The 14,529-nt window shown below is 42.8% G+C and overlaps 1 protein-coding gene across 1 annotated transcript in view; it reads left to right on the top strand.

The window, feature by feature from the left end:
- HPS3 (HPS3 biogenesis of lysosomal organelles complex 2 subunit 1) overlaps window positions 1-14,529 on the top strand; it is a 53,105-nt gene that overhangs the window by 2,224 nt on the left and 36,352 nt on the right. The window contains exons 3-4 of the mRNA XM_089669524.1: window positions 1,687-2,172; window positions 4,657-4,843. Coding sequence (XP_089525650.1) covers window positions 1,687-2,172; window positions 4,657-4,843 — 673 coding nt within the window. The remainder of the gene's footprint in view (window positions 1-1,686; window positions 2,173-4,656; window positions 4,844-14,529) is intronic.

The raw sequence follows: 14,529 nt of genomic DNA, 5'->3' as shown, positions 1-14,529 counted from the left end.
GTTTCAGAAGCTGGGAGGTGGGGTTTTAGGGTCATGTGATTGCCGTGATTTGCTGTCACGGTGGTCACATGATCAGGAAAGGTCCTGATAGAAAGAGGAGATCGGGACCTTTCCGTGAGTACCGGATGTGTGCTGTGAGATCTCAGCATATATGTTTTTCTTAAATGCACGCAAATGTGCGGCCACTCGGCGTCAAGGCCCAGGCGCCGGGAGGCTGCTCATTTGCGTGCCAAGAGGTTAAGGAAAATAACCAAAAGAGAAGTTTTTGACAATTCTCCTGTGGGTCATAGAAGTGCACTTACTCTCCTGTGACCCAGATTCAGCTGACAATGAGACAAAACACACTGTCTGCTTATGTCACACAGCTGGTCCAGGCTCTGTAGGGATCCCAACAATAATGTTGGGATCTGCCCAGATGCCTGATCAGCAGCTGGCTCAGCCTCTCAGCACGCCTGAGCCAGCTGCTCCCTCCCTCTCCACAGCCCGAAGCTCCGGCGAGCACTGGAGGGGCACAACGCAGAGCGAAGTCCGACAGTCATCGCTCTGTGTTTGGAACAGACCAGAAAACTGAGCAATCAGTAGTCTTTGATCGCACAGTACTTGTAGAGCCAGCTGGGGACTGCTGCAGGTTGGATCAATGTTGCAGCCATCTAGGTGTACATGAATGTTTTTTTGGGATCTCTCTTATGTATTTTAGCTCCTGCTGTAAAGAAAAACACAATGCAAGGCATTAAAATGCATGTCAGCTGAAGTACTTTTAAGATGGGTTCACACCGCTGTGCTGTGGTAATTCTCATGCATTAACATTGGTTGCGTTAAGCAGCCTCTTCATTTAAATGGGCTGCCTACAACACAGAATCGCACCAAAAATGGTGTATGTACTTTTTTTTTTTTTCTTCATGCAGTGTAGTACAATGCATGGTAGAGCATTATCATGCGTTGTGGTGCGCTGAAATGCATATGCATTGCCAGGGTGCATTGCGGTGCCATTAAGAATGAATGGAAGTGCAACACACCAATGTAAAACATGCTTGTTTTCACCCTCATTCCTGCAGTGCAAAGATGTGAATGGAGTCTTTGTGCATGTCAACACATTATGCAATGCATGTGGTGTGAATCCTGCCTGATAAGGGGGAATGGGAGTCAGAATCTCAGAACTAATGTCCACTGCCCACTAATGAAGATTATAATATTTTAACCTGACCACTGGTGTATACTATTGGCATTGGATGTAAGGCCTTGTTTCCTATGGTACACCTGTGTAAGGGCAGTGTTTTGACTACAATGGATGGATAGGTGTTCCATGCATCCATGTGCAGGAAGTCTCATTTGTGCCAATTGGGATGCAGCAGCTGTCTTCTATGTGGGTGCAGGTGTTGTCTGCCATCTTGATTAACAGTCTCTGGACTGGTCTATGACGTGTGCCACCTATCAGTAATAGGACACACTTGCCACTTACTACTGCGTGTAGTACTGCCATGCTAGCATCCCTTTCCATACCTGTAAAATGAAAACTCCTTGTTTAACTTGCACGCCTCTTTTATATAAACATGGGGTCAAGAGTAAACTAAAGTACAAAATGATAGATTTCCTGGTACAGAAATTAAATGAATAACTAGTCAGATGCATTCTAATAGGAATTTCATTTATTTGCTTTTACAACCCTCTAATGTTTTTGTCCCTCAGGAGATTATTTGGTAACCATTGAGGAGAAAAATAACATTTCCTCTCTGCGGACATATGTCAACTGGAGATGCCAGTCTTCTGGGAGCTCCCGTGTCAGCGTGCGAATGGTCGGACTCCAGTTAGATACTCTGTCTACTGCCTTATCAAAAGACCAAATGGAGATTATAGAGATGCCACTTTCTGAGGACCCTCTCCGTCTCTCATGCTGTCCTGTGCGAGGAGATCTCCTGGTTGGATGCAACAGCAAGCTAGTGATTTTTAGTATGAAGTACATCCCTGTTCATGGCATACCAGTGTTAGATTTTGACAGATCTTTGGTTTTACAAGTCTCTGGGATTGTGCCTGCTGAGGTGTGTTTTTGTGCCAACTATGTCAGCATAATGAGTGAGCTAGAAGTTCTAGTGTTCAAGCTGACATCTGAACATCAAGAGGTATTGCCAGATATATCTACTGCTATTCTGGATCTGGAAAAACTGCAAGAAAAAGGTGATATATTTTTTTCTTTCACACTGCTTAATGTGGTTGTCTTCCCAGGGGGCCGAATTGCAGATTAACCCTTTCTGTTCACTGTAACTAATATGCTGTTTGATTGGGGAAGCATTAAAACTGAACTCTATATAGACATAAAAACAAATTTTCCAGTTCAGTATATAACAAGACTTCTATAAACTGCTTATTAACATTTCTCAGTTAGATGCCCTGTGCAGGGGATATTTTAAACAACATCCTCTCCTTTGAGGGATAACTAGCGACACTTTGCATGACAGCGTGCTCTCAGTACCAGATGTCCATGATATCCAGGATCCCCACAGAAGACTGGGAGCCAGTTTGTCAGTTCAGACGTAGTGGTCATATGGAGGCTTTACTGATTTAAAAAAAAAAAGTCTGCAGATAAGCACAGCCACCTTCAAGATATAGTATTCATTTGCAGTGGCATCTATTTAAAGTGATTTGTAAAGCTCTATCTATCTGTCTTCTCGGATATAAAAAGTCTACACACCCCTGTTAAAATGTCAGGTTTCTGTGATGTAAAAAAAATTAGACAAAGATAAATAATTTCAGACTTTTTTCCACCTTTTAATCTAACCTAAAACTGTACAACTCAGTTGAGCAACAAATTGAAATCTTTTAGGTTAAGGGAAATAAAAATAAAAAACTAAACTAATATAGTTGCATAGGTGTGCACACCCTTAAACTAATACTTTGTTGAAGCACCTTTTGATTTTATTCCAGCACTCAGTCTCTTGGGGTATGAGTCTATCAGCATGGTACATCTTGACTTGGCAATATTTGCCCACTCTTCCTTGCTAAAACACTCCAAATCTGACAGATTGAGAGGGCATCTCCTGTGCACAGCCCTTTTCAGATCACTCCACAGAGATTTTTGATCGGATTCAGGTCTGGGCTCTGGCTGGGCCATTCCAAAACTTTAATCTTCTTCTGGTGAAGCCATTCCTTTGTTTATATGGATGTATGCTTTGGGCCGTTGGCATGCTGAAAGATGAAGTTCCTCTTCATGTCCAGCTTTCTAGCAGAAGCCTGAAGGTTTTTTTGCCAATATTGACTGGTATATATTTGGAACTGTTCATAATTCCCTCTACCTTGACTAAGGCCCCAGTTCCAGCTGAAGAAAAACAGCCCCAAAACATGATGCTGCCACCACCATGCTTCTGTGCAGTGTTGTTTTTGCAGCAAACATATCTTTTGGAACTATGGCCAAAAAGTTCAACCTTGATTTCATCAAACCATAACACATTTTCCCACATGCTTTTGGGAGACTTCAGATGTGTTTTTGCAAAATTTAGCCTGGCTTGGATGTTTTTCTTTGTAAGAAAAGGCTTCCATCTTGCCACTCTACCCCATAGCCCAGACATTTGAAGAGTAGGGGAGATTGTCACATGTACTATACAGCCAGTACTTGCCAGATATTCCTGCAGCTCCTTTAATGTTGCTGTAGGCCTCTTGGCAGCCTCCCAGACCAGTTTTCTTTTCGTCTTTTTATCAATTTTGGAGGGATGTCAGTTCTTGCGCCATATTTTCTCCACTTGATGATGACTGTCTTCACTGTGTTCCATGGTATATCTAATGGCTTGGAAATTCTTTTGCACCCTTCTCCTGACTGATAGCTTTTTAACAATGAGATCCTCCTGATGCTTTCGAAGCTCTCTGTGGACCATGGCTTTTGCTGTAGGATGCGACTAAGAAAATGTCAAGAAAGACCTACTAGAACAGCTGAGCTTTATTTGGGGTTAATCAGAGGCACTTTAAATGATGGCAGGTGTGTACTGACTCCTATTTAACATGGTTTTGAATGTGATTGCTTAATACTGAACACTGCTACTTTTATGCTTTTCAATTTAATTGTACAGTTTATAGGTCACAACATTAAAGGTGGAAAAAGTTCTGAAATTAGTTATGTTTGTCTCATTTCTTTACATCACAGATACATATACATACACATATATAATTTTTTTTTTTTTTTTGCTTTTGTACAGAACAGCCCTGATCCTCCTCCTCGGGTCCCACTCCACTTCATCCAGTGCCCCCATAGGAAGCTGTTTCCAATGGGGCACTCCTGCGGGCTTGCTCCTGAGCCCTGATTCCTGCGTCCATAGACACAGACAGTGGGGCTTGGCCCTGTCTCTCTCGTTTCCCGCTGCTATCGATCTGCCCTGTGAGGAGGGACAGAGAGGAAGAAGCCTCTGTTCTTATGCACAGCGCTGGATCACGATGGGGCTCAGGTAAGTATAAGGGAGGCTGGGGGGAAGATCTGAGTCAGCAAAGATTTTGTAGCTGACTGAGAATATTAAGTGGTGAGAAGTACTGGGGGCTTACTCTTGAAAGGTGTATTTTTTTGCAGCAAAATCTGCTTGCTTATTTTATCTTTTATTTTCATGTTTTGACTGGAGTTTTTTTAGCTACCATTTCTGAAAAGGCTTGTAAGTTCTCACACATTACTTTATTCTATAGGTGAGAAAGACATTCTACCATCAACATCATCTCATCTATTAGAGTGTGAAGACTATGTTGTGTTTGACAGACCTATAGAATTGTCTGGTGAGGAATGTAAATCTTGCAGCATTGTGATCACCCCAGAATCCACTGGATTGTCCGTAGATTTACAAACTACTTTTCACGTCAGATATATCCTTTACAGGTAATTATTAAATAGAGATACTCTGTGGTGTCAATTATTTATTTTTCAGTCAGTTTTTATGAGCAGTCCAAGTTGATAAGATTGCATTGTACAGTATATGGCTAACCTTGGTGTCGAAAAAGGTTTTACCCTATTTAGGATTTTTTTGTGAACGCTTTTTTTGTGTGACAAAACACTATTGTAAACCCAGTAGAAAAAGTGTCACATGCTTACAGTAGTTTATAAGATAAAGAAAAATATATATTTTCTGTGTATCTTCCCTCTTATCGTCAACAGTGGCTGACTGATCCATCAGGAAAGGTTATTTCCATATACTATCAGGTGCGCTGTCAGTGGTATTCCCCTGAATAATATAAATAAACCTGTATGCGGCTCCACATACCTGAAATGTCACACATTTTCTACACTGTCATTGCCAGCAGAATATTCAAGGCCAGAGTCTAGAGAGGTGTTTTGTGTTTTTGGTGTGAGGCCCTGTAGAAGGCCATTGGAATGGAACCCTCCCCAAAGATGTAGCAAGCATGCAACAAACCTAGACACAAAGCTGTAAATGCATCTTAAAGGATTTGTTAGAGAAACTTTACCGAATATAAAAAAAGGAGTTAAAAATATATGGAGAGCGATCCAACTTGAAAATGAATCCAACAAGGTCAGAGATCTTAAAAATTTCTATGACATGTGAAGAACAAGTATTCATACAGAGCCAGTTTCCCTTTACTTGGAGAAACATGGAGTTAAAGTATTTAGGGATAAAATTAACACCATTGATTAAAAATTTGTACCAAGCCAATTTATATACAATTTTTTTTTCCCCCCAGTCATCTTCCAGGGCAGCTACTCGAGAGATAGGCTCCTCCTACCTAAAACAGGAAACATATGATCCACATTATATTTATAAGGACCCTCACTGCCATGACCCCTCCATTTAATGTGTTTCCTCAGGCTGGACAGGACACGGTTCTTATATTATCAAATGGGCTTGGGAGGCCAGTGCAGCAAATTTTAGGCCAGCATTAGCTACGACATGTGGCCCGTACACTTGACATATGGCTGTCCCAACTCAAAGCCCATTTGGTAAAGGGTACTGCAGTAGAACAGATTCTCAAATCCCTTCCGGTCCTTACCAAGGCTGTGGCCTTCATAGCAGACACATCGGCAAAAACCACCAAGCTAACGGCCAGATCTATTGTAATAATTAACACAGCAAGAAGGGCAGTCTGGTTGAAAACTTGGCAGGGGGAACAGGCTTCTAAGGCCTAACTCTGAAGCCTACCATTTGAAGGAAACCTACTGTTTGGGTCAGAACTCTCTTCCATGCTTGAAAGATCAGCAGACAGGAAGCAGGGGTTCCCTGTGTCAAAAAAGCAAGCCGGAAAGAGGATTTTTTTTTTTTGTCCCTTTTAATCAACAGCAAGTGTCTAGAGCTGGGGTCTCCAAACTATGGCCCTCCAGGTGTTGAGGAACTGCCCCATGAGGCCTTGCAAGACTCTAACAGCCACAGGCAAGACTCCCAGAGCCATGATGGGACATGTAGTACTTCAACAGCTGGAGGGTCATAGTTTGAAGACCCCTGGTCTGGAGGACAGGCAAAGATGAGTGGGAAAAAAATAAAGGTTGGACCTTCAAGAGAGGGAAGGACAAAGAAGGTGTCTTGCTTAACCCCTCCCAGTCCAAGGACAAGCCTCAACCTCAATGACTCGGGGAGAGGAGTGGGAGGAAGGTTAAGATCCTTCCTTCCACAATGGACTGAGGAAACAAAAAAACTGGTTCATCCTAGATATCATCAAATATGGTTATCGCATAGAGTTCCCAAGAAATCCCCCTCAAAGATTTTTGGCTACAGCTCTCCCCAAACAACAAGACAAGGCGGAAGTGTTGTTGTCTCTTTTACAGGATATGTTGGAGCAAAATGTAATCTTCTATGTTCCAGAAGAAGAGAGCAGAACAGGTTTTTATCCTCATGTTTTTGAGGAAAAAAACATTGGGGAATTTCAGAATAATCCTGAATCTGAAACAGGTCAATAGCTTGTCCAATGCAAAAGGTTCAGAATGGAGTCAATATATTCAGTCAAGGATTTAACTCCGGTGGGACCTGAAGGATGTTTACCTTCAGGGAAGAATTGATGAAATACCTACAGTTTGCCATAAGAGGCCCGGCAGGGATAGTGTGCTTCCAGTTCAATGCCCTTCTGTTTGGACTGTCTTCAGCTCCACGGATTTTTATCAAAGTCTTGTCAGAAATTTTGAAGAATCTAAGGATGAAAGATCTGGAAATAATTCCTTACTTGGACGTTCTGCTAATTTTTGCAAATACGGCAGATGCAAAAATGAGGAACCTAGAGATTGCAAAAGCTTACCTATAAGAAACAGGTTGGATTATCTGTATCGAGAAATCTCAGCTAGTGCCATCAAAAAAGCTGATTTACCTGGACTACATTCTAGATTTCAGAAAACTCAAGAACTTTCCCGACAGAAAAAAAAATCCAGAACTTACAGCAAGGGGCAGTGGAGATCCTGTTGTCCTCGGATTGCTCCATAAGGGGAGCCATAGCCATGAGGCTAATGGGCTGGATCACGACTGCAATTCCAGCGGTTCAATGGGCTCAGTTGCACCCAAGGCCCCTTCCTATAAAAGTGGGATGGGCTCCAACAATCCTTAGACAAGAGGATATTGATTCCAGATACAGTGAAGGACACCATCAAATGGTGGGTTTCCCTGCAGATCCTAACGACAGGTCAGTAATGGAAACAAACAAATCCCAGAAAGATAACCATGGATGCGAGTGCCTGGGGGTAGGGAGCGCAACTGGACAAACATCTAACCCAAGGGAGATGGGATCACTTCTGCGCCTCCCAATCCTTGAATGCCAGGGAATTGAAAGCAATAGGAGAAGCTCTAAAACTTTTCAAGCCATTGATTCATGGTAGGGATGTCCAGATCCTCTTAGACAACAGCACAGCCTTTGTGTACATCAATCGTCAAGGGGGCACAAAGTCAGACAGGTTGATGACGATAGCGGGGGAAATTCTTCATTGGACGGAATTCTGCTATCCATAACAGCCAGTCATCTGAAGAGAAAACTAAATTGCTTAGTAGATAGCTTAAGTCGACACCAGTTGCACCAAACCAAGTGGTGCCTGAGTCAGGAGACCTTTACACAGATATGTGGAAGATGGGGGACCCCAGAGTTGGACCTTTTTGCTTCACAGAGCAACAGAAATGTGGAAAGATCTTTCCACACAGTTTGGGAACAGATGCACTGGCTTATCAGTGGGAAGGGAAGCTACTATATGCCTTCCAGCCTATCCAGTTGATCTTCAAAGTAATCCAGAAGATATGAGTTTCAAAGGCCAGAATCATTCTTGAAGCACTGTTTTGGCTGAAGAGGCCTTGGTTCTTGGCCCTATGCAGTCTAAGCTTAGAACCTCCCTGGAGGTTGCCGCAGAAACCAGTTCTTATGAATCAGGCGGGAGTCTGCCACCCAGCAGTGGAGAGGTTAGCCCTTTCAGCGTGGCTACTGAAAGGGAACTATTAGAAAAGGGTTCTCACACAGAGTAATCATTACCATTCTGGAAAGCAGGAAGGATTCCACTAATGCCATTTATGGGAAAGTTGGGAAGAAGTTCTCAGCTTGGAGGAAGGCAAAAAAACAGTCTGGCAACTTGCTGGTAAATTCAGTTCTAGAATTTGTACAAGATTGAGCTGACGTTAATCTGGCAGCAAGCACCCTGAAGGTACCAGTAGCAGCCCTTTCCAGTTTCCTGGAAGTACGCCTAGCTGAGGTCCCCTTAGTAAAGCAGTTTCTGATTTCCATCTCTAGAAAGCGAACCCTGCTAAGAGCAAAATTTCCAACATGGGATCTGGGCACGGTCCTCCGAGGTTCTCAGCTCAGTTGGAACCTCCTGGATGAATAATCCATTAAGATTCTGATGTCAAAAACTGTTCTACTTGTGATGCTAGTTTCTGCAAGAAAGGTTAGGAGAGATACAAGCCTTTTCGGTGGCAGAGCCATACTGTTCTATTTTTTTTTTTTTTTTTAGATAGAATTGTGTTTTCTCTTGATCCAGCCTTTCTTCCCAAAGTAGTGTCTATGGGAAACCCAGAAGGAAACAAATCTCAACAAATTAGATGTAAGAAGATGCTTATTCACTTACAGTATATCAAGAGAACAAAAGCCAGTCACTTGATCCTACGGGGGTGTCGAAGCACACTCTATAAGCGCCATGGCAGCCTCCTGGGCTGAAAGAGCTAACCAGATCTGTTGGGTGTCCACCTGGTCTAGCTTCCTTACCTTTGCAAGGCATTATCAGTTGGAACGTCTGTCCAAATAAGACCAGTCTTTCAGGAGAAAGGTCTTACAAGCAGGAGTCCCACCCTAGGCAGGTGCTAGCCCTATATTCTCAAGTAGCTGTCCTGGAAGATGACTGAGATAAACAAGATTAACTGTATTTCCAGGATTCTTCCAGGACAGTGCTAGTTCCCACCTGTACTATTAGCTTGTTCAGTTTTTCTTTTTTTTTATGTTTTGAAGTACATTTTGAGTTGCTATGTGTTGGTCCTTTTGCTGGCCTTCGGTAATTTCCTATTACTGAGGGGTCATGGCAGTGAGGGTCCTTTTTTAAATCTAATGTGGATCATGTGTTTCCTGTTTTAGGTAGGAAGAGCCTATCTCTCGAATAGCTGTCCTGGAAGATTTCTGGAAATACAGTTAACCGGTAATAACCTTGTTATTAAATGAAATTAGACAGGAATTAAACAAACTGTCAGTAAGATCGCTTTCCTGGGTAGGATGAACAAACAATAAAATGGGGATACTACCAAAAGTGATTTATAGATTTCAGATTCTTCCTATTCACTTACCTCACACATTTTTAAGCCACTGAAATCACTTATTTTAGGGTTTATCTGGCAAAGTAAAAAACCTAGAGTTCACTATTTAACATTAAGTAAAATTAAATCAGAGTTAGATGTTGCAGTGCAAGATATGAAGACAGATTTGTAAACTGGCCATATTTTTCATAGGAAAGGAGTTGGGTAAAAATAGAGGAGAAGCTGAGTAAAGTACCACTAGAGAAGTTGATCTGGGTTCCACAACAGAGGCGAGTGTTTTCTAAAGAGATACTGTATAACAAAAATGTGCAATTAAAGGATTTTATGAAGGGTGGGAGGGTGAGCACTGTACAAGAATTAAAAAAGAATGGGGCATAGCACTTTTAAATAACTGGAGGCTTTGCCAGTTAAGGCATTTTATAGCATTATTGCCCCAACCTATAGGAGAGAATTTAGTTTCTCTTGAGAAGCTACTCAGTTTACAGGTCGGCCCAACACGCTGTATTTCACAGATATATACGATTATAACTGCTGAGGCGGAGCCTAAAAAACCACCATACGTTGAAAAATGGGAGGGAGAAATTGAGGTAGCCTTGAACGAGCATCAAAGTAAAAAAGTACTGAAGCTGGCACGTTTCCTCAACAGACACACACAGTAGAGACAAACTTTAAATGTCTAACAGGATGGTATATTACGCAGGTTAGAGCACATAAATGTCAAGTAGGAAAATCACCATTATGTTGAAGAGGGTGTACTGAAAGTTGGACTTATGTTTCACACTTGGTAGGGATGTGTTAAAATACAACAATTTTGGAATATTATTATTATTATTATTATTATACAGTATATAGCGCCAACAGTTCGCTCAGTGCTGTACATTACAATGGGAGACAATACATGAGACAGTACAATAACAATACAATGCGATACACGAGGGGTTTGAGGGCCCTGCTCCTTGGAGCTTACAATCTAGGAGGGAGGGAATAGTGGTATGGGAGGAAAAGCTGTGGGGGATGGAGTCGTAGGAAGAGTGGAGGAGATTGGCAATTAGCAGAGGGCGGGGTAGGTTTCCCTGAAGAGGTGGGTTTTCAGGGTGCGCCTAAAGGAGAGGAGAGTAGGTGATAGTCTGATGGATTGGGGTAAGGAGTTCCAGAGGATGGGTGATGCCCTGGAGAAGTCCTGGAGGTGGGCATGGGATGAGGAGACCAGGGAGTTAGAGAGAAGGAGGTCTTGTGAGAAGCGGAGAGTGCGTTTTGGGTGGTATTTGGATATTAGGTCGGTGATATAGTTCGGGGCAAAGTTATGGACAGCTTTGTACATCAGTGTTTAGCATTTTGAATTTGATCTGTTGGGCAATCGGAAGCCAGTGGAGGGATTGGTAGAGGGGGGTGGCGGAAACGGACTGGTTGGTGAGGTGGATGAGTCTGGCCGCCGTATTCAGGATCGACTGAAGCGGGGATAGCCTGTGGTGAGGCAGGCCAGTGAGGAGGGAGTTGCAGTAATCGAGTTGTGATAGGATGACGGAGTGGATGAGTTGCTTAGTAGTTTCTGGGGTTAGGAATGGGCGTATTTTGGAGATGTTGCGGAGGTGGAGTCTGCATGAGTTTGTTAGTGATTGGACTTTGTGTCATTCTAGACTCCATCTATCCTTCCAGCCCAAAGTACTCTGGCTTGCGGGGTTGGCCTGATGGTGGCATTGTTGGACTTGATGGAGAAGTCAGTGGGGGGGGGGGGGGTGCGTGGGCTGGGAGGAGAACTAGGAGCTCGGTTTTGGGGAGGTTCAGTTTAAGGAAGTGGAGTGACATTCAATCTGATATGTCGTTCAGTAGGCTAGTGATTCGGGCCGAGACTGAAGGGGTGAGGCGAGGGGTCGAGAGATTTGCGTGTCGTCGGCATAGAGGTGGTAGTTGAAGCCGTGAGAGTGTATCAGTTGGCCAAGGGAGGACGTGTAGATGGAGAAGAGAAGGGGCCCATGGACAGAGCCTTGAGGGACCCCAACTGAGAGGGGGAGGTGGTAGCATTATAGGTAACGCTGAAGGAGTGTTGTGATAGGTAGGATGAGAGCCAGGAGAGAGCGGAGTCTCTGAGGCCAAGGGAGTGTAGTTTTTTGAGGAGGAGGGGGTGGTCGACTCTGTCGAAAGCTGCCGAGAGGTCGAGTAGTAGGAGCACTGAGTATTCGCCATTAGCTTTGGCGGTTAGCAGGTCGTTGGTGAGTTTGAGTAAGGCTGTTTCGGTGGAGTGTAGGGGACGGAAGCCGGACTGTAGGGGGTCGAGGAGGTTGTTGTCATTGAGGTGAGAGCTTAGGCGATTATAGACTAAGCGCTCAAGGAGTTTGGATGTAAATGACAGCAGGGAGATGGGTCTAAGGTTGTTCGGATGGAGATTATTGAGTTGGTACAAGAAATCACTGGTACCAAAATATCCAGGTAACCATGGATGTCCTTGTGCCACGGTACAGTGAAATCAATAGGACAGTACAGGAAATCACTCATTCTCCATATATTGAATGCAGCACAAGGATTGATCCCAAAGTTCTGGGGTCTGCAAGACGTTCTATCAATGGGGAATTGGCTAAGGGGGTGACTATATCTGTTTCTGGGAAGAATTATATAATTCAAGTGAGGACCTGATGGAAAAATTCTTAAAGATCTGGGAGGGGTGGTTCATGTTTAAAAAAAAAAAAAAAAAAAAATACCCAGAAAAATATGCAGAGTTGATTGGTGGGTTGAATGAGTAATGAGAGGACAGAGGTTTTGGAAATACTGTAGATGCAGTCCAACGGGAAGAAGTTTAATTGGAACTGAAGGTGATATATATAAAAACAAATAGGAAGAAACAAACAAATACCTTTTTATTGGCCTTCAAAATAATTGCCATCCTTTATAACACACTTTTGGCAACATTCATAAAGCTTTTGGAAACTGTCAGCAAAGGCCTCTTTAAGAATCGATCACAGAACCACAGTCACACATTCTTGGGTTCATGCCATGATGCTCTTCAGCCAGGGAAATGGAAAGAAGTCTGTAAGCTCCAGATTAGGGGAGTATGGTGAATGATCGAGAACAGGTATGCTGCGCCAAGAATTTTTTGCAGATGGGTCGCACAGTGTGCTGGCGTGTTATGCACCAACATCCACTGTCCAGTCCTGTGCAACTCTGGCCGAACATGGCGGATGGGTTGTAGCAACCATTTCAAAACTTCCTAGCAGAATGTGGTGTTCACGGTTTGATGAACTCCTTATGGATGATGTCATCATTTTGTAGAAGAAGGCGATCAACATTGTTTTGACCTTGGACTTTTGCAGGCGACTCTTTTTGCGTCATGGGGAAGATGGTGAATGCCATTTCATCAATTGCCATTTTTGAATTCCGGATCAAACTGGTAGCACCAGATCTCATCCCTTGTGGCAATGGTTCGCAGAAAGAATGGATCCTGGTCACACATGGTAATGAAATCTCCAGAGGTTTCCATCCGTTTTTCTTTCTGTTTATCTGTCGGCTTGTGTGGCACAAACCTGGAACAGATTTTCCACTTACCCAAATTTAGTGGACGATGGTGTGCACCATGTCCTTGTTAATGCCCAATTCCTCAACCATAATTCTTAGTCAGTTGCTGATGTTGTGCGAGCATTTTGTCACAGTCGCTTGATCATGTATGGGGTTCTGCTTGTTGACCGCCGACCCAATTGTGGCTCATCCTCAGTTGTTTCCTTCCCGTTGTGAAAGCGTTTGAATGCAAATACATTTTCTGCTCACTGCTTTTGTCCCATACACTTGTGCCAACATTTCATGCACCTCTGTCACCGTTTTCTCTAATGTGTAGCAGAACTTGAAGTTTACTTGTTGCTCCATTGACCCTACCTCTCACACTGACTACATTCAACTGCCAGTGGGTTTACCCTGGCGGTCATGTGTACTCCACGCTAGGTGGCACTTCTAGGTGTGTCTCTGGATAGCCATGTTCATGCCGAATGAACCTGGCCCATGTTTCTGTTGAGATATCGGACCATTCACTGAACTCTTTAGACACACCTTGTATGTACTTGGGTTACTTTTTGTTGTATGTAAGAAAATGTAATAAAGGTAAAGTGAAAAAACAAAAATTAAAGGATTTGTGAGAACAGTTTAAAATGGGACTAAACCCCCCTATTGTTTTAAAGCCAAAAAAGCTGCCATCATAGCCTCTGTTTGAACTGCAGTTGCCAATATGCTGCACATGTGATTGATTATGATGTCAGCCATTTCAGTTTGGTTGATAGCACGAGCAACTGTGATGGTTATAATTTAGAGCATGTCTTGAATGTACTGTAACTGTTTTGGGAAACAGGTGAAGTGATGGGTTTAGTTCTGCTTTAAAATAACTGTCTGTGCAGAGAACCCTGCCACTGCAGATATGTCAGAAAGCTGAATAAATTCTGAACTGGCAGATCTGAACTCAAAGGAAACAACTCTCAAAGGTCGGTAAGAAAAATGGTGAGAGGTTATACTCACAAACTCAAAAGTGTAATTAATCTAATGAGCAGCATGATTTTGGCCCCCCAAAAAATGAATACACAAATGGAATACACCTACTGTTGTGCATACATCAATAAAGATGATCATATTTAAATATATAAGAATACACTTTAGATCAATCCTAAAACAATATTTGATTGATTTAAAGTGTATTTTTATATATTTAAATTTTGATAATCCTTATTGATGTATGCACAAAAGTAGGTGTATTCCATTTGTCTGTTCACTTCTTTTGGGTTAAGATAGGACTGCTCATTATATTTATTCCACTTTACTGTGCATATATTGGGGAGTGCATTTTAGAGTAACTACTGGTGAAATATCACATCATTATATGCCG

This window comes from Staurois parvus, unplaced genomic scaffold (assembly GCF_062004578.1).
Source record: "Staurois parvus isolate SC_StPar_1 unplaced genomic scaffold, SC_StPar_1.0 ptg000078l, whole genome shotgun sequence".
Classification (NCBI taxonomy): domain Eukaryota; kingdom Metazoa; phylum Chordata; class Amphibia; order Anura; family Ranidae; genus Staurois; species Staurois parvus.
Note: the sequence above shows the minus strand (reverse complement) of the source record. Positions and strands in the feature narration are given on the sequence as shown.